Source organism: Peromyscus eremicus, chromosome X, assembly GCF_949786415.1.
Source record: "Peromyscus eremicus chromosome X, PerEre_H2_v1, whole genome shotgun sequence".
Lineage (NCBI taxonomy): Eukaryota > Metazoa > Chordata > Mammalia > Rodentia > Cricetidae > Peromyscus > Peromyscus eremicus.
This window is the reverse complement of record NC_081439.1, coordinates 64,583,317-64,603,971: the sequence shown is the minus strand read 5'-3', so window position 1 is coordinate 64,603,971 and position 20,655 is coordinate 64,583,317. Positions and strand designations below refer to the sequence as shown.

The window sequence follows — 20,655 nt, the reverse complement described above, 5'->3', positions numbered from 1 at the left end:
AATGTGTGGCTGTGGGTCTCTGTATCTATTTCCTTCAGTTGCTGAATGGGGCCTCTCTGATGACAATTGGGGTAGGCAATGATCTATGAGTATTTTTGCTCTTTTCTTATGTTCAGCTTTGGAATTAGAACTTTTACCCTGTGTCATTTTATCTTGGAAGTATTGGATTTTGTCTTTTACTTCTTTCAGGGTGTCCCAGCTAAGAGTTTGTCTTGAGTCTCAGAGGAGACTTTATACTTGGACTTTTGAGCAATACTGGAATAAGACTATGGGCATTTATAGAAATTAACTGAAAGTGTCTTATATTTTGTACATGAGATTTTGGGGACCAAACTTTAGTTTGGATATTCAGTGTCCCTAAAAACACACACACATTAAAGGTTAATCTGTAGCTTGGCACTGTGAAAATTTAGTGAAAAGATTAAGATTGTGACCTAGTGGGAGGCCTTCCAGTTATTGTAGTTTCATTGAGAAGACATCGGGATCTTCAGCGCTTCCTTCTCTTTAATAATGAAGAAGGAGCTGACAAATTCTATTGTCTGTTTTTTTTCCCATATGATAAATAAAATAGGAATTAACAAAATGTGGCAAGATCTTCCATCAGATTGCTACATTTTCATACAAACTCAGAATTTGCTCCAGAATGAAGCTCCAGTGTCCGAAGTAAACTGTTACATCATTTTTGTCTGAGTAGTTCAAGCATTTGAAAAACAGAGAACATATCTCTATAAATCATCTTTCAAATTATATAAAACACACACACACATGAACACACACACAAACACACACATACATGAATGAACACACACATACACACACACCTCACACTTACTAAATCACTCACAAACTGCTTTTGATTTTTGGATGCTGCTGGCATTTTATTTACTACAGTTCCAATGAAGCAGAGAGGCACGTTTGATGAGTTGTTTGCTTCCATAAGGCCAGTCTGCGAAACCCAGGGCTAACCTGTTCTTCAGAGCAGCTTATGAATCCACTCCACTCCAGGCTGAAGGATAATGTTGAAAGATGAAAATAAAAAGGAAGTATTATTAATTATAGAGAGTGCCTGATATGTTAAAGATTATAATTAAACACACAGTATTGTAGATTGAGGAGAACCTGGATTGTTTCTAAATGCTGTCCTTCCCTGGACTCCAACCGAGATCTAGAATTTGAAAACTTTGAAGATGTAATCCAGAAGTGTACACATCAACCCCTAGAGTGCACCTAATGGCACTCAGGGGCAAGAAGTACCAAATATTAGTCTAGTTACTATTCTTTGTAGAGTAACTAAAGCTCTCTAAAAGTCACATTATTAGTCTACCTTCAAATTTGAAAATATTATATAAAAATATAAAATAACAGTAACTTCATATTGTATAACACTAATACAGATATTTTCATGCGTATATTGCTATGCAGTCTTTGTAAAAGTATACAAGTTTTTCTGCTAGTTTCAATGTCATAGTATTTTGTTTCTCTTTACTTTATAGGCATCATATCTATGTATGTAAATATACATATACATGCACATATATAGGTATGTATATGTTCTCACATAGTATTTCATATTTGATAAACCACAATTTTATGAATTTAATTCCAGAGTTTTCTATAATAGGCAGTATTTCAATCTTCATAATGTGTATAGTTTGATTTTCTTTCTAGCAACATTTTTACATTTTTAGAAATTTCTTAAATAGTATTATCTCACTTATGACTCTTCCTACATATGCTAACTTGGGCTTAGATAAAAGTTAAGATGATTACAGGGAAGATGAAGGAGGTAAATAATGGGTGAAAATGAAAAGGACAAATTCAATACCTAATAGTAACTTGAATTGCCTTGCATTTAGTATGACAGTGCCTGGGCTCTTACCAAGGTAAGAACAGACACGGAACAAGGTAAAAGCAGAGGAAACAGACTTGTGATGCAAGTCCCAAGATTATGTAACTGCATAACACTTCAACAGAAGATTAGTGAGGTCTAGAAAGAGATGATACAATATAGATCAGGAGTGTCTTCCAAAGTGATTTGTATATTCATGTCCTCTTACCCCTCCAAGATACCCCAAACTATTTGGAATAGGGGAATGGAAGGAGCGATCTCTTAAATGAGAAAAGTAAAAATTATAAATCAAGAGGATATTTATCCCCCCAAAGAGAGAGCTAATCTGAAAAATGTTTAGAAACCAGAGGAGATTCTGTCACTTCTGGAAAGTTAATTTGTGTTTTCTGTTGTAAGAATCCACTTGTGTAGAATAGTACGTTTGCCTATTCCTGAATCTTGGTATTCTTCTTACCTGTAGTGTGCATTTTGTTTAATAGAGACTTACTGCATTGAGCAAGTTCCCAGAAAATGTCTTTATGCTTCATTTAAATGTTCCCTTGGAGTTTTAATCAGGTTTAGTTTTATTTTTTAAAAGTGTTGTATAGTTAACCATTTCTGTAAAATGACTATAAGTAAGTAAAATGTTTAAGTCACAAACTACTTCCCTCTACTCTAGTCAAAATAAACGTTTTTCTATCGAAATTTAAGCATTTGTTTGGCAACTTGGGTAAGCTGTTTCAATAGACTTTTCATATTCCTTGCCTCTAAGTTCCAAGTTTGAATACTGCTAAATATTGAATACTGTTAAAATCACATTAAAAGAGAACTATTGCCTAGATTATATATTCGGACTTTTAAACTTTCACTTCAAAATCCAACTTGTCCTAAAGTTTTAAATAGTAGTAAACTTACCAAAGGAGCATATCTTGGTTTTGGAGGTGGAGGAGGCATCTTGCACTGACAGACACATTTGGGCTTAGGTGATTCTCGAACAGGCTCACAAGGAGGAAATGGTAGTCTTTCTCTTGATGAAGGGATTCTACCCCCTGCGCTGCCTTTCCCTCTTTCTCTGAATGTAGTCTTTTTGATTGATGCTCTGAATCCTCTTCTTGGTTCTGACACTCCCTTCTTGGAGTCTGTGGATGTGGCATCTGAATCATCAGTGGTCTTTATAACCTTAAACCCTGATGACCCTTCGGATTCAGTATCTGAGGGCCTTACAACTTTCCTTATGCCTGCCTTGGGAGATGCATCAGATGCTGAGTCAGTATAACCACCTGTGCCCTTCATCAAATCTTTCTTAGTCTCTTTCTTTTCCTTCTTTATTTCAGATTCACTTGCACTAGATTGTACGTTCTTCTTTGCATCCTTCTTTTCTCCTTTCTTTGTAATTTTCTTATCTTTCCTTTCACCTTTCTTTGCTGTTGGATCACCTTCAGATTCAGAATCAGCATCAGTAGACCCTGTATCCTTAATAGCCTTCTTCCTGTTCCCTTTAATTTCCTTCTTATCTTTCTTCACCTTCTTCAACTCTGCATCTGATTCAGAATTGGTATAGAATGCATCCTTTTTGTCATCTTTCTTTGGAGGTCTCTTTTCCTTCTTCGCATCCTTTGAGTCTACAGATTCAGCATCAGTAGATTCTGCATTTTTTTTGTCCTCACTCTTTCCTTTCTTATTTTTCTTTGAATCCTTAGAGTCACCAGATTCAGCATCAGTAGACTCTGTATCCTTCTTTTTCTTGGCTTCCTTTTTTTCTTTTTTATCTTTTTTTAATTCTTTCTTTGCACCCTTGGAATCACCAGATTCAGCATCAGTAGACTCTGCATCCTTCTTATCCTTCTTCTTCATGGGTTCTTTCTTCTCTTTTTTCTTTCCTTCTTTTTTTATATCTTTTGAGTCTCCAGAATCAGGTTCAGAGTCCTTTCCCTTCTTTGCAGGCTTCTTTGCAGGCTTCTTTGCATTGTTCTGTGAGCAATTTGTTGACCATTCATCAAAATCTGTGGACTCAGCCCTGAACTCATTTAGAAACTTTAAGTCAATATTTGAGCTGCTTATGCACGCTACTGTGTCATCAGAAAAATTTTCAGTGCTCTTCTTGGAGTTTGTATTTGAATTGTCCTTCCAAAATTTAGCTTCATTATTGGCCTCCTTGGAATTAATTACATCTCCATTATCATTGCTTGAATCCATTGCCTTGGTCATCTTGGAATTATTGGATTCTAGGTTTGTTTCTGATGTGGCATTTGACTTAAATGGTTCAATTTTGTGGGATGATTTGGACAGAAATTGTTCTGTGTTGCTTATTTCAGGATTACCATCAGTCATCATTTTATTGGATTCCAGATTTATTGCATCTAAGCTTATTTTTTCCTTCAAAGTTGTTATATCATCTTTGGGCTTTCTAGTTTCTGCTGTTATATAACGGTTTTGAGGATTATAAAGATATTTGAGTGGAGCCTGTGTAATGAAAGCTAGGGAAAAGGGTGGTCTTAGGAAAAGTTCTTGGAAAAATTGGTTTAACTGTATATTAGCTGGTTTCTGACCTTTCTCCATTTTCCTTTTCTCTTGCCTCTGAAAAGATTGGGGAAAAAATGATAAGCATTTGTGAATGACTTACATTTGTTTCATTTGCAGCATAAAATGTTTATCTTTTCATCAATCATCTATCAAAAATAGATTTTTTATTTCAAAATTGTGTGTGTGTATATGTGTGTGTGTGTGTGTACACTATGGTGTAAGTGTGGACTTCAGAGGACAACTTTGAGGTGACAAGTTCTCTCCTTTCACCAATTGTGTCTAGGGTTCAAACTCAGATCATCAGGCTATCTTGTCAGCCTTTAGTTTTCATGTTGTTTCAAGTATTCAGTAGAAGGTCCAACAATCAAATGGTCATATGAGATTAAATGATGACTATGTTGGGAAGCCTGAAGATTATGTTACTATACAAATGATGCACAGCCATAGAATAAATGCATTGGTTCTAACTGTTCTTTGGGAGAGACTTTAAAATCCTTTTATATCACAATGGATTATCCATGGATACTACATTTTCATTTTGCTAATGAAAGCTCCAATTTATGATAACTCCCACTTTAAAGAAGCAACAGAAAACTTGAATCTCCCACTATCAAGTATCATGAATTCCAGTTTTAAGAAAACAGGGATGTTCCACTGCTGTGGAGATTGCTCTGTATAAATAAAACACTGATTGACCAGTAGCCAGACAGGAAGTATAGGCAAGACTAACAGAGAAGAGAATGAGGGAACAAAAAGAGAGGGAGAGACACTACCAGCCACCGTGAGAAGAAGCAACATGTTAAGATACCAGTAAGCCACAAGCCATGTGGCAACTTATAGATTAATAGAAATGGGTTAATTTAAAATATAAGAACAGTTAACAAAAAGCCTGCTATGGCCATATAGTTTGTAAGCAATATAAGCGTCTGTGTGTTTATTTTATAAGTGGGCTGTCAGACTGCCGGGGTTTGGCAGGACCCAGAGAGAAAACTCTAGCTACATTCCACTCTTTACAACTAGATTCCATTTCAAGATTTAAATTTTAGATCTATTTGAACCACCACTTGTGGACTTGGGCTTTCCAATTTTCTTAACCTACTAACTCTGGTATATAGACAGAACCATGTACACATTAGGAATGTCTAAGTGTGTGTGTGTGTGTCTGTGTGTGTGTGTGTGTGTGTGTGTGTGTGTGTAACAACATTTACATGAATTTGAAAAGAGAAAGGAGGGGTATATGGGAAGTTTTGGAGAGAGGAAAGGAAAGGGAGAAATGATGGAATTATTGCTTTTACAATTTTATGTTTCAGTTAAAAACAAATTGGTGCCTGAGACTTAGAGGTTGGCCCCCAGCTCCCATCCTGCCCTGGACTTCCCTTCTGGAGCACAGGTGAGTGCCCTAGCTGGGCCCGGACCCATCCCTGGGCACCAGCCACTCCGGGGAAGGCCTGCCCAACTTGGCCCCAGGTTCTGGCCACTGGGCAGGTTCCCTTCTAGCCCCACCAGGAAGGATCCCCTTCTCCAAGACCCCTGGCAGACCCTGCAATCTCCACTCCCTGCCCCCACGCCCATCCGCCCGAGCCCCCAGCCTCTTCCTGAGACTTAGAGGCCAGCCCCCAGCTCCCATCCTGCCCTGGACTTCCCTTCTGGAGCACACACACAGACACACAGACACACAGACACACACACACACACACACACACAGAGAGAGAGAGAGAGAGAGAGAGAGAGAGAGAGAGAGAGAGAAGAGCTCCCATCCTGCCCCAGACTTCCCTTCTGGACAATAGCTCCCATTCTGCCCTGGACGTCCAATTTGGACAAGAGAACTCCCATCTAGACAAGAGAGAGAGACTTCCTGAATCTGTCAGCTCTGTCTGAACCAAGTGTGCGGATAAGACCAAGAACTAACCACAAGGACATGGGCAGACATCAAGGCAGAAACACATACAACAAAATGAATAGCAATACAGCATCACCAGGACCTAGCCCTCCTCCAACACCTAGACCTGAACATCAGAAATTGGAAGAAGCAGAAGAAAACAGCCTTATGAATGATATCATGAAGAAGCTAGAGGCTTGTGTAGAGAAAAAGACAAAAAAAATGGGAAGAACGCTGTAAACAACCAGAGGAAAGGGCAAACAAATTAGAAGAAATCAATAAAGTCCTGGAAGAAAACAATAAAGTACTGAAAGAAAATCAAGAAAAATCAATGAAACAAATGAAGGAAACAGTCCAAGACCTGAAAAGGGAAATAGGAAAAATGAAGAAGACACAAACAGAGGGAATGCTGGAAATAGAAAATCTGAGAAAACGATTGGGAACTTCAGATGCAAGTATAATCAACAGAATGCAAGAGATGGAAGAGAGGATCTCTGGCGTTGAAGATAGAGTAGAAGAAATAGATTCATTAGTCAAAGAAAACACTAAAGTCAACAAAATCATGAACCAAAATGTCCAAGAAATTTGGGACACCGTGAAAAGACCAAACCTACGAATAACAGGGGTAGAAGAAGAAGAATACCAACTCAAGGGCACAGAAAATATATTCAACAAGATCATAGAAGAAAACTTTCCCAACTTAAAGAAGGAAATGCCTATGAAGATATAAGGAGCCTATAGAACACCAAACAGACTAGACCCCCCAAAAAAGTTCCCTTGCCACATAATAATTAAACAACTAAATGTACAAAATAAAGAAAGAATATTAAGAGCAGCAAAGGAAAAAGGCCAAGTGACATATAAAGGCAAACCCATCAGAATAACACCCGATTTCTCAATGGAGACTTTGAAAGCCAGAAGGACCTGGACAGATGTAATGCAGACACTAAGAGACAATGGATGCCAGCCTAGACTAATATACCCAGCAAAACTTTCAATCATCATAGATGGAGTGAACAAGACATTCCATGACAAAGCCAGATTTAAGCAATACTTAAGCACAAACCCAGCCCTACAGAAAGCACTAGAAGGAAAATTCCAACCTAAGGAAGTGAGACACACCCTCGAAAACACAGGCAATAGATAAAGCCACAGAAGTAAACCCCAATGAAGAGAAGTACACACACATCACCACCAAAAAATAACAGGAATGAACAATCACTGGTCATTAATATCCCTCAATATCAATGGACTTAATTCACCTATAAAAAGACATATGCTTACAGAATGGATATGAAAGCAGGACCCATCTTTCTGCTGCATACAAGAAACACATCTCAAATTCAAAGATAGACACTACCTAAAACTAAAAGACTGGGAAAAAACTAAAAGACTGGGAAAAGACTTTCCAATCAAACGGTCTTAAGAAACAAGCAGGTGTAGCCATCCTGATATCCAGCAAAATAGACTTCAAACTAAAATCAATCAAAAGAGATCAAGAAGGGCATTCCATACTCATCACAGGAAAGATCCACCAAGATGAAGTCTCAATTCTGAACATTTATGCCCCAAACACAAGGGCACCCACATATATAAAAGAAACATTACTAAAGATTAAATCACATATAAAACCGCACACATTAATAGTGGGAGACCTCAACACCCCACTTTCACCACTGGACAGATCTCCCAAAACGAAACTTAACAAAGAAATAAAGGACTTAACTGATGTCATGACTCAAATGGACTTAATCGATATATACAGAACATTCCATCCTAACAAAAAAGAATATACCTTCTTCTCAGCACCTCATGGAACCTTCTCTAAAATCGACCATATACTTGGCCACAAAACAAATTTAAACAGATACAAAACAATTGGAATAACCTCCTGTGTTCTATCAGACCACCATGGTCTAAAGTTGGATTTCAACAACAACAAAAACTACAGAAAACCTACGATCTCATGGAAACTGAATAATACCCAACTGAATCACCAATGGGTTAAGGAAGAAATAAAGAAAGAAATTAAAGACTTCCTAGAGATCAACGAAAATGAAGACACCACATATCCAAACCTATGGGACACTATGAAAGCAGTACTAAGAGGGAAATTCATAGCACTAAATGCCCACATAAAGAAGTTGAAGAAATCTCACACTAGTGACTTAACAGCACACCTGAAAGCTCTAGAACAAGAAGAAGCAAAGTCTCCCAGGAAAAAACAGACACCAGGAAATTATCAAAGTGAGAGCCGAAATCAATAAAATAGAAACAAAGAGAACAATACAAAGAATTAATGAAACAAAGAGTTGGTTCTTTGAGAAAATCAACAAGATAGACAAGCCCTTATCCAAACTAACCAAAAGACAGAGAGAGTGCATCCAAATCAACAAAATCAGAAATGAAAAGGGGGACATAACAACAGACATTGAGGAAATCCAGAGAATCATCAGGTCATACTTCAAAAACCTCTATTCCACAAAACTGGAAAACCTAAAAGAAATGGATAATTTTCTGGATAGGTACTACATACCTAAGTTAAATCAAGACCAGATAAACTATTTAAATAGTCCAATAACCCCTAACAAAATAGAAACAGTCATTAAACGTCTCCCAACCAAAGAAAAGCCCAAGACCAGATGGTTTCAGCACAGAATTCTACCAGATCTTCAAAGAAGAGTTAATACCAATACTCTCTAAATTGTTCCACACAATAGAAACAGAAGGAACATTACCAAAGTCCTTCTATGAGGCTACAATTACCCTGATTCCTAAACCAAACAAGGATACAACCAAGAAAGAGAACTACAGACCGATCTCCCTCATGAACACTGATGTAAAAATACTCATTAAAATACTGGCAAACAGACTCCAAGAACACATCAAAACAATTATCTACCATGATCAAGTAGGCTTCATTCCAGGGATGCAAGGGTGGTTCAACAAATGAAACTCCGTCAATGTAATACACCATAAAAACAAACTCAAAGAAAAAAACCACATGATCATCTCACTAGATGCAGAAAAGGCATTTGACAAAATCCAACACCCCTTCATGATAAAGGTCTTGGAGCGATCAGGAATACAGGGAACATACCTAAACATAATAAAGGCAATTTACAGCAAGCCAACAGCCAACATCAAATTAAATGGAGAGAAACTCAAAGCAATTCCACTAAAATCAGGAGTGAGGCAAGGCTGTCCGCTCTCCCCATACTTATTCAATATAGTACTTGAAGTTCTAGCCAGAGCAATAAGACAACATAAGGAGATTAAGGGGATACAAATTGGAAAGGAAGAAGTCAAGCTTTACCTATTTGCAGATGACATGATAGTATACTTGAGCAACCCCAAAGATTCCACCAAGGAACTGATACAGCTTATAAACACCTTCAGCAACATAGCAGGATACAAGATCAACTCAAAAAAATCAGTAGCCCTCCTATATACAATAGACAAAGAAGCAGAGAAGGAAATCAGAGATACATCACCCTTTACTATAGCCACAAATGACATAAAATACCTTGGGGTAACACTAACCAAGCAAGTGAAGGACCTATATGACAAGAACTTTAAGTCCCTGAAAAAAGAAATTGAAGAAGATGTCAGAAAATGGAAAGATCTCCCATGCTCATGGATAGGCAGGACTAACATAGTAAAAATGGCAATCTTACCAAAAGCAATCTACAGATTCAATGCAATCCCCATCAAAATACCAACACAATTCTTCAAGGACCTGGAAAGAATAATACTCAACTTCATATGGAAAAACAAAAAACCCAGGATAGCCAAAAGAATCCTGTACAATAAAACAACCTCTGGAGGCATCACGATCCCTGACTTCAAGCTGTACTATAGAGCTACAGTAATAAAAACAGCTTGGTACTGGCATAAAAACCAACATGTGGACTAATGGAATTGAATTGAAGACCCTGATATTAATCCGCACACCTATGAACAAATAATTTTTGACAAAGAAGCCAAAAGTGCACAATGGAAAAAAGAAAGCATCTTCAACAAATGGCGCTGGCATAACTGGATATCAACATGTAGAAGGCTGCAAATAGATCCATATCTATCACCGTGCACAAAACTTAAGTCCAAGTGGATCAAGGACCTCAACATAAATCCAGCTACTCTGAACCTGCTAGAAGAGAAAGTAGGAAGTAGTCTTGAACGCATTGGAAGGAGATCACTTCCTAAATAGAATACCAGTAGCACAGACACTGAGAGAAACAATCAATCAATGGGACCTCTTGAAACTGAGAAGCTTTTGTAGAGCAAAGGATACGGTCAACAAGGCAAAGCGACAGCCTACAGAATGGGAAAAGATCTTCACCAACCCCACATCTGACAGAGGACTGATATCCAGAATATATAAGGAACTCAAGAAATTAGACATCAAAATGCCCAACAGTCCAATTAAGAAATGAGCTATAGAACTAAACAGAGAATTCTCAACAGAGGAAACTCAAATGGCTGAAAGACATTTAAGGAATTGCTCAACATCCCTAATCATCAGGGAAATGCAAATCAAAACAACTCTGAGATACCACCTTAAGCCTGTCAGAATGGCTAAGATCAAAAACACTGAAGACACCTTATGCTGGAGAGGATGTGGAGCTAGGGGAACTCTCCTCCACTGCTGGTGGGAATGCAAGCTTGTACAACCACTTTGGAAATCAACATGGCGCTTTCTAAGAAAATTGGGAATCCATCTCCCCCAAGATCCAGTTATACCACTCTTGGGCATATACCCAAGGAATGCTCAACCACACCACAAGAGCACTTGTTCAGCTATGTTCATATCAGCATTGTTTGTAATAGCCAGAACATGGAAACAACCTAGATGCCCTTCAACTGAAGAATGGATAAAAAAAATGTGGTACATATACACAATGGAATACTACTCAGCAGAGAAAAACAATGACATCATGAGGTTTGCAGGCAAATGGATGGATCCAGAAAAAATCATCCTGAGTGAGGTAACTCAGACTCAGAAAGACAAACATGGTATGTACTCATTCATAGGAGGATACTAGATGTGGAACAAGGATGACTGAACTGCTACTCACATCACCAGGGAGGCTACCTGGAAAACAGGACCCCAAGAAAGACACGGGGATCGCCCAATGACGGAGAAATGGAATGAGATCTACATGAACAGCCTGGATATGAGTGGGGGTAGTGAAGGGCGAGGGTCGAGGGAAAGAGAGCTTGGGGGAGCGGGAGATCCCAGCTGGATCAACAATAGAGAGGGAGAACAAGGAATAGGAGACCATGGTAAATGAAGACCACATGAGAATAGGAAGAAGCAAAGTGCTAGAGAGGCCCACAGAAATCCACAAAGATACCCCCACAACAGACTGCTGGCAATGGTCGAGAGACAGCCCAAACTGACCTACTCTGGTGATGGGATGGCCAAACACCCTAATTGTCATGCTAGAAACGTCATCCAACTACTTAGGGATCTGGATGCAGAGATCCATGGCTAGGCCCCGGGTGGAGCTCTGGGAGTCCAATTAGCGAGAATGAGGTGGGTTTATATGAGCGAGAATTGTTGAGACCAAGGTTGGATAAAGCACAGGGACAAATAGCCAAACGAATGGAAACACATAAACTATGAACCAATGGCTGAGGGGTCACCAACTGGATCAGGCCCTCTGAATGGGTGAGACAGTTGATTGGTTTGATCTGTTTGGGAGGCATCCAGGCAGTGGCACCGGGTCCTGTGCTCAGTGCATGAGTTGGCTGTTTGAAACCTGGGGCCTATGCAGGATCGCTTGGCTCGGCCTGGGAGGAGGGGACTGGACCTAGCTGGACTGAGTCTACCAGGTTGATCTCAGTCTGTGGGGAAGGCTTTGCCCTGGAGGAGGTGGGAATGGGGGGTGAGCTGGGGGGAAGGTGAGGGGGGCCGGAGGGGGGAGAACAAGGGAATCCGTGCCTGATATGTAGAACTGAATTGTATTGCAAAATAAAAATAAAAAAAAATAAAAAATAAAAAAAATAAAACAACAACAACAACAACAAAACCAAATTGGTAGGACTGGTAAGATAACTCAGCATACAATGGTATTTACTATACAAGCAGGATGACCTGAATTGGATTCCATATTAGAAGAGAAGCAACTTCTGAAAGCTGTACTCTAAACATATGTACCTTCATGCCTGCATTCACACAAGTGCATATTATATACACACAGAGAGACACTAATAATAATAAAACAAATAATATTAAATAATTTTTTAAATAACAGTTATTATAATACAAGATTAAAATGTAAATAGTACATAAATATAACACAACAAGAATACTGTTTCAAAAGTTAATACCAAAGCACTGGAATCTTTATGAAAGATGAGTACCTATAGAGATTCTTATCTTCATAATATGGATACGAAGTAATTGTAATCTCAAAAATGAAAGAAAAAAAAAACAGCCAGGCTGTGTTGGCTCATGCCTTTAATCCCAGCACTCGGGAAGCAGAGGTAGGCAGATCTATGTGAGTTTGAGGCCAGCCTGGGCTACAGAGTGAGTTCCAGGAAAGGCACAAAGCTACATGGAGAAACTCTGTCTCAGAAAGAAAAAAAAATGAAAGAAAAAGTTTATTTTTAAAACATGGCGGAGCCATTTGTTCTATAGATTTATAAATTTAAAATTCTGCTTCTGAATAGTATAATTCAAATTATGTATGTCTTGTTTATATTTATATATGCTGTTACCAGTATATATTTAGTTTTAAAATGATTTTTTTCTATACTTACAGGAACTGCAATTTGTATTTCTGAAGATCCTGATCTCTTCTTTATATCTGGCAGAGGTGTTTTAGGAAACATCAAAATAAAATGTTCTTGATTCCATTGTTCCCTACTTTGACTGGCTGAGATTAGAAAAAAAAAATCGAGTTAATAGCCAGACTCTTGCTTTGAAAAATATTGTTAAGCAAACTACATTTAAGTCAAAGTAAGTTGTAAATTTGCAGTTTACCTGAAGAGCATTAGGGAACATAAAACCATTTTCCCATTTAGCATTGGCTTACGTTCACCATAACAATTTTTGTTTTTATGTAAAATCGTTTTTCACAGATTGTTGCCTAAGTAATGATATTAAACTACTGTTACAAAACAATAGGAATTAAATATAGACAAATTACAAATGTTTACTTTCAAATTGTCTCCTCTGTCTTAATTTCTTAATGTCATTTTGATTAGGTGAGAGATAATATGATTAATTCTCCCACAATTTCTATAATAAATAGCATATCACTGAGCATAAAGTAACCAGTGAAAGTGTTAATTTTCAGAGATGTCTCAGAAGGTTTATCCCTCTGAATTTAATGGCACCTCCAACCACAAGAATTAGATTCAGACATGCAAATAGTCTTGTCTATTCTATAATCTATAAAGACATATATATATATATATATATATATATATATATATATATATATATATATATATATATAAAATTTGAGTTTATTCAGAAAAATCAGGAATATCAAACTGTCTGGAAACTATGACAGAAGAAGAATTGGGAACAAAATTCAGGAAAATGTTCCTAGAGAGGAGGCTAATGAGAGATGTGATTGCTTTTTATATATATTTGAAGAGCTGCTATATGTGAAGCTAGTCATAGTAATAATTTTAGTATAGCTGATACTGTTAATAGTTAATGATTTTTATATGTCAGGTTATGTTCTAAGACCATCAGAGTTGTTAACCCAATCCTTGAAAATTCTTTTTGAATTAAATAATGCCATTGCATATTACACAAATGTGTAAACACACGGCCATATGTTAAATTCCTTATTCCAAATCACAAAGCTAGTAAAGAGCTGAATTAAGATTTGATCCAGAGGCAATCCTTTAACTGAAGTGTTACAATGTTCTTTGTATGTATACTGAAGGTAGAGATGGAACTAATAGAAAAAAATGGCACTGTATGTATGCACATTTTAGTTTAATATATGTAGGAGAGCTCTGTAAGCTTGCAGCTTCTCACCAAATGGATTATTTGTTAACTTCTCTCATCTATAACTTTACTTGCCTTTTTCACTTTAAGTTTTCTAATTGTAAACTTTGAGAACATGGGGCAGTTTATGAGAGTAAGTATGGGAAGGAAGAACAAACTAAATAAATCTCTTATTTGAAGTCAACTAATAAATATATGCATTAAGTCAGAAATATTTAGCACATGCATATGCGCGCGCGTGCGTGTGTGTGTGTGTGTGTGTGTGTGTGTGTGTACAAGCATGTGTAAAAATTGCAATAAATTCAGGACAGTTTTTAATCTTACCACATTTACTAGGGAGTACTGGCCATTTGTTGCTACAGTGTTTAGGAATAAAAACAAAAATAAATTTCAAAGAACAAATTCTTACTTGAAATGTAATCATCATATGTTGTGGTGTTTTTCTCCTGCCTGTAAAAGATAAAGAAAACATTTTAACTGAATTTGTACTATGAGTAATCATCATCATCATCATCATCATCATGCATTGTCCTTCAAAACTAACACTTGGATATGTTTAATGCATTTTTCTTATCATCAAATTCTTCAATATAAAATAAAAACAAACCAAAATAATGAGATATCTTTACATTTGAATCCATCTATTTTATTTATATTAAAATGTTATTTGCATGTTAATAAATAAAGTTGCCTGGGGGTCAGAGCTATTAGCAAGCCATAGGAAAGCCGGGCAGTGGTGGTGTATGCTTGTAATCCCAGCACTTGGTAGGCAGAGCTAGGTAAGTCTCTGTGTGTTCAGGGATACAGCCAGCATTGGATATACACGCCTTTAATCTCAATACCAACCATAGAAGACCTGGAGGTCTGTACAGACAGGCAGTGACGAGGCAGTCATGTGGTTGGGTTTACAACCAATGAGAAGGCAGAACAGAAAGTCTATATAAAGACTTTAACACAGGAAGTAGCTCTTTTTTGGAAAGGTAGGACCATCGCAGGAGGAAGGGTAAGGTTTTTGCTCTTAGCTCTGACCTCTTGGCTTTCTTCTTTGCATTGGTTCTGTGTTTCTTATTTAATAAGACGGTTGGTTACATCTACATACTTCCTTAAAAAGGCCAGAAAAAAAATACCCAGAAAAGGCCCATTACATATTTATCATTGAATAGCTACTATCTTTTAATTTGTTATTTATTAATTTATTACTTTTTTGCATCCTGATCACAATTTCCTTTCCCTCCTAAGCTCTCAGTCCCTCCCCCACCTCCCCCCTGACCCCCCATCCATTCCTCCTTTCTCTTCAGAAAAGGGCAGGCCTCCTATGGGTGTCAACAAAGCATGGCATAGCAAGTTGCAGTAAAACTAAGAACCTCCCCTTATAATAAGGGTGGACAAGGCAACCCAGTAGGAGGAATAGGGTCCCAAAAGCCAGCAAAAATGTCACATAGTCCCCGTTCCCTCTGTTAGGAGTCTCACAAGAAGACCAAGCTACACAACTGTATCATAATATGCAGAGGGCCTAGGTCAGTTCCATGCAGGCTCCCTGGTTATTGGTTTAGTCTCTGCAAGCTCCTATGAGCTCAGCTTAGTTGTTTCTGTGGGTTTTCTTGTGATGTCCTTGACTCCTCTGGCTCCCACAATCCTTTCTCCTCATCTTCAATAGAATTCTCTGAGCTCCACCTAATGTTTGTCTGTGGGTCTCTACATCTGTTTCTATCAGTTGATGGATGAAGCCTCTCTGATGACAATTTGGCTAGGCACCAATCTACGAGTATAGCAGAATATCATCAGGCATCATTACATTGACATTTTTTTTTCTCCAGTCATGTTTGGTTCTATCCTAGGTCTCTGGGCCATCCAGCATCTGTGTCCTAGTGCTCCAGGCAGTATCATTGGTGGGCTCACCCTTGTGGTATGGGTCTCAGGCTAAACCAGTCACTGATTGGACACTCCAACAATCTCTATTCCACCCTTACCCCAGAATACCCAATAGGCAGTACAGACTGTAGGTTGAAGGTTATGTAGCTGGGTTGGTGTCCCAATACCCTCCACTGGAAGTCTTGCCTGGACAGAGGAAATGGTCAGTTCTGGCTATGTATCTGCTATTGCTAGGAGCCTTAGCTGGGGTCATCCTTGCAGATTCTTTGGAATTTCCCTTCTACCAGCTTTCTACCCCCCAATTCCCCCTTTTCCAGTTGTCTCTTTCAGAAATCTCCCCCTCCACCACCCCTGGCCTGATCCCTCATATTCTCATCCCCACCTGTCCACAGTCCACCCATGAAATCTATTCTATTTCCTTTTCACAGGGAGATCCTAATGTTCCCCCCTTGAGCCATCCTTGTTACATAGCCTCTCTGGGTCTATGAATTGTAGCATGGATATTGTCTATTTTACAGATAAATATCCACTTATGAGTATATACTATATGATCCAGTAGACCCAAGTGTACTTGAGGTGTCAATGGAAGATAAGGATGCTGCTTGGAGCCTTGGCAGGCTCCTATACGTTAATCACAGAGGAGATTTGGGATTTTTGATTAAGTCTTTACCATCATCTGCAGATAGCTATTTCCTCTTTGAGAGACAGCTCTTGGCCTGCTATTGGGCCTTAATTGAAACAACGGGCTACCAAATTACCATTAAACTAGAGCTACCTATCGTGATCTGGGTATTATCTGACCCACCAAGCTATAAAGTAGGACATAAACAGCAGCAATCATTATCAAATGGAAGTTTTGAAATATATATATATATATATATATATATATGTGTGTGTGTGTGTGTGTGTGTGTGTGTTTGTATACCTATATATATATACACATATGTATGTATGTGTGTTTGTATACATATATATATATACATACATATGTATATATGTGTGTGTATGTGTGCGTGTTTGTATACCTATATATATACACTTATGTATGTATGTATGTGTGTGTGTGTGTGTGTGTGTGTGTGTTTGTATGTGATTGGGCTCAAGCAGGTCCTGAAGGCACAATAAGTTAAATGAAGCTACCCAAATGCCTATGGTTTCTACTCCTGTTTCAATGCTCTCAGTCATGCACCTATAGGGTCTAAGGTCATGAGGTATGCCCTGTAATCAGTTGACTGAGCAAGAGGAGACTGATGGTTCTTTATGTAATGCAGGCACCACCCTGAAATGAAGAGCTGCAGCATTACAACCCCTTTCTGGGACGATTCTGAAAGATACCTGTGAAGGAAAATCTTCACAGTGGGTACTACACATGGTTGTACATTTTACTGGGGATGAGAAATGGCCAGATGTGAGATTGTTCACTGAATCATGGGCTATAGCCAATGGTTTGGCTGGATGGTCAGGGAATTGGAAAGAATATTATTGGAACATTGGTGAGAAAGACATTTGGAGAAGTATGTGGATAGATCTCTTAGAATGGGCAAAGGATATAAAGATACTTGTGCCCTTCGTATGTAAATGTACATCAAAAGGTAACTTCAGCAAGGAGTTGAATATTAAAGTAGATATGATAACACATTCTATGGAAATCAGTTTCTTTCCCCAGCTGCCGGGAGCCATCCCTGAGATGAGTAGGTCCCTGCAGAGGAGGTAGGGAGTTGGCTGCTGGGGGTGGGGGAGGGGAGTGAGCCAGGCCATGGTGGTTGGGAGAATCTTGTAGTCTGACTGACTAGCAGCCAGAGTGCTTCTTTATTTATACAGAATTCAGTAAACAGGGATACATTCATGATGTTCCAAAACATAGATCATATTTTTGTTTTTGTACATGTTTTTCATTTCCTTTTGCTCATCTTTTAGTCATCATTGATAAACCATGACAGGACAGAGTTATCATTTCTAATCATTTTCCCTCAAGTTTTGACATCATTAATAAATAGTTATCATTTTTTAGTTATAAACCCTGTAAACCAATTTTTAAGAATCTAGAGGCATATGAAAGCATGTTCTCAAGCTAGTAGCTCTGGTTGTTTCAAGGACACTAGAACAAAACAAAATTTCCAAGCCAGCCTGGGTATATTGCCATATCCCAAGCAGTGTATTATTAACTCTTAGTGGTCAGAGTGCCCCCAAAAAATCCTCAGGCCAAAGCTGTTGCAGTTATTATTCAAATACTGGCATAATGCTGTGCTTATATTTTATATTTTTTATAGAATTTTATATGTCTAATCCTGGCATTCTATTGTTCTTTTGTCATATGTCACCATAGTGGCTCTACATGTGCTAACTTTTCTAAGAGAGGGAGGTCCTGACATCTCATTCTTATATCATCTTTTTATATCATTCTTTTCCCAACAATTTAAGTCTCTGTGTAGGGCAGAGGTAACTTCAGATAGTCTAACTTTGTTGCTGTATATGCTATTTAATTGCCTGAGTAGATAGTGGGAAGAGGCTTGCAATCTGATCTGTGGCCAACTCCTCTAGCCCACCAAATCTTGCTGACCTTTTTGAGTTTACTTTGTTTTGAATATATTATTTCTATGCAAGTACGGGGACAGATGTTTCAAGAATGTCTCATAGTGTCATAAACAGACCTCTAGCTTCTTTATGTGTGTCACAACCTCCAAGGCATAAGGAAGACCTTCAAGTAGATAAGGATATCTCCCTAAATTGGGGGAAATAGTATGCTCACGACTGTCCTGGGGAAGCTTAGAAGCAGCATTCCTAGAAGAAGGCATGACTGATTCATAAGAAAATTTCTATCAATCCAATATCCCCAAATTGTACAAATATTAAAAGTGCCCCAAGTATGAAGCAGGTGGAGATGAAAACCAAAGGTGGCTCAGTGGCCATCATGCAGCTCAGCTCTGCTGGATCTTTGTCAAACAGCTAGGCTCACTTTATGACTTCTACTGTTGTCATCATATATGAATGTGGCACCCAGCCATCCCTGTCATTGGCCAATGGGCCCATGAACAAAGTGGTCATAGTGGCGGAGATAGAGGTTACACATGGTCTCAACAACATGGACTTAGGTGTAAACCTACTCTAATGGCTACTATACCTTATTTCCACTTTTGTATATTAAAATAATTGATTTAAATGAATGTATATAGACACTAGTTGGTAGCTCCAAGTCAAGACAGTTTACCTTAATTTTAAAATTATTTTCATTAGACTTTAAGACAAGATGAATGATTAAAATAAACCACCACTCAAAGATATACCCAGTAAAAATATTTAAAACACTGTTGTCAATTTCAGATGAGTATAGATCTTTTAGAAAGAAAAATGACTATATAATAGTTCTATCAGACATAATAGAAGTCTTTTTATCCTCTTTATTGGAACAATAGAATGACAATTTTTTTCTTACCCATAAAATTAATCTTACTGGTTGTTAAATACAACAATCTTACCTTATATCTAGGTTTAAATCTTAAGTAAACCACACGCACACATTAATTATTTCCATTCTGCCAAAAACAAGATGTGGTTCTGAAAAAATGACTCAAAAAGACATAGCCATTGACACATTTTTAAAAGAAGCTGAACTGGATGTATTTAAAGGGAAAGTACTCAAGGCAGAATGGGAAATTTGTGTCTTTGTTTAAAATTCAATTTTTTTTGGGGGGGGAGACATTTGAGACAGGGTTTCTCCATTTAGCTTTGGTGTCTGTCCTGGATCTCGCTCTGTAGCCCAGGCTGGCTTCGAACTCACAGAGATCCACCTGGCTCTGCCTCCCATGTGCTGGGATTAAAGGTGTGCACCACCCACTGCCCGGCTAAAATTCAAAATTTAACCTATAAAAATGCACAGGGACTAATTAATTGTCTTTACACAGAACTATGTAAGTTCATTGAACATGTTAATCATTAAAAATACCAAGAAGTACTGAAAAGGGCTTACAGTTTTGAAAGAGACATTTTCTTTGCCTGTCTTCTGCCAGGACCTCAGCATTCATGTGGTCAAACTGGTAATGTTGAGTGATGACATCACAAAGAGTCTCTGAGCTACAAAAATTTAAAGGGAAAACACACATATTTTACACTGTCTACATACATGTAAATATTATTTTAAAAGTATGGATGTGTTCACATATTTTTAAAACAATTAAGTAAGAGACCCAGTCAATTATTCATTTTACTTGCTTGTTGAATACATAACTAATTATTTTATGGCAAGTTAATCAACATTAATTTTGAGTGGACATGTGTGCCCATACATGGATATATATGTGAGTGCTAAAGATGGAAAGAAAATAGAAGAATATATTTCTCTTAGAAAGAGCAGCTATAATCAACTATAATTATTTCAAATTCAATCTCTGCCCTTTGAAAATGTTTCATATGATTACATTGATATTTTTCCAAAAAGATGAAATTTTATTTATTTTTGTGTATTTTGAATTCCAAAAAAGTAAAATGTCTATAAAGTTGATAGTAATAATACACCTCTGCAATCTGAAAACAAATGTTGCTTTTCACAAAGTTGTACAAAATTATCAGCTGCTACTTAGT

The 20,655-nt window shown here is 37.8% G+C and overlaps 1 protein-coding gene across 1 annotated transcript; it reads right to left on the bottom strand.

Moving 5' to 3' along the window:
- Positions 1–851: 851 nt before the first annotated feature.
- Positions 852–20,133, bottom strand: Cylc1 (cylicin 1). Its single transcript, XM_059250138.1, has 5 exons — positions 20,045–20,133; positions 14,615–14,655; positions 12,999–13,114; positions 2,744–4,405; positions 852–1,006 (listed from the first exon to the last, which is right to left on the bottom strand). Exons 1-5 carry the CDS (start codon positions 20,059–20,061, stop codon positions 974–976), a joined length of 1,869 nt encoding a protein of 622 aa, XP_059106121.1. The 5' UTR covers positions 20,062–20,133; the 3' UTR covers positions 852–973.
- Positions 20,134–20,655: the final 522 nt, after the last annotated feature.

Coding starts and splice junctions, on each gene's coding strand:
- Cylc1 (XM_059250138.1), bottom strand. Junction 13,115..14,614: donor ATATGATGATTACATTTCAA/GTAAGAATTTGT, acceptor TTCTAATCTCAG/CCAGTCAAAGTAGGGAACAA. Junction 4,406..12,998: donor AAATACAAATTGCAGTTCCT/GTAAGTATAGAA, acceptor CAATCTTTTCAG/AGGCAAGAGAAAAGGAAAAT.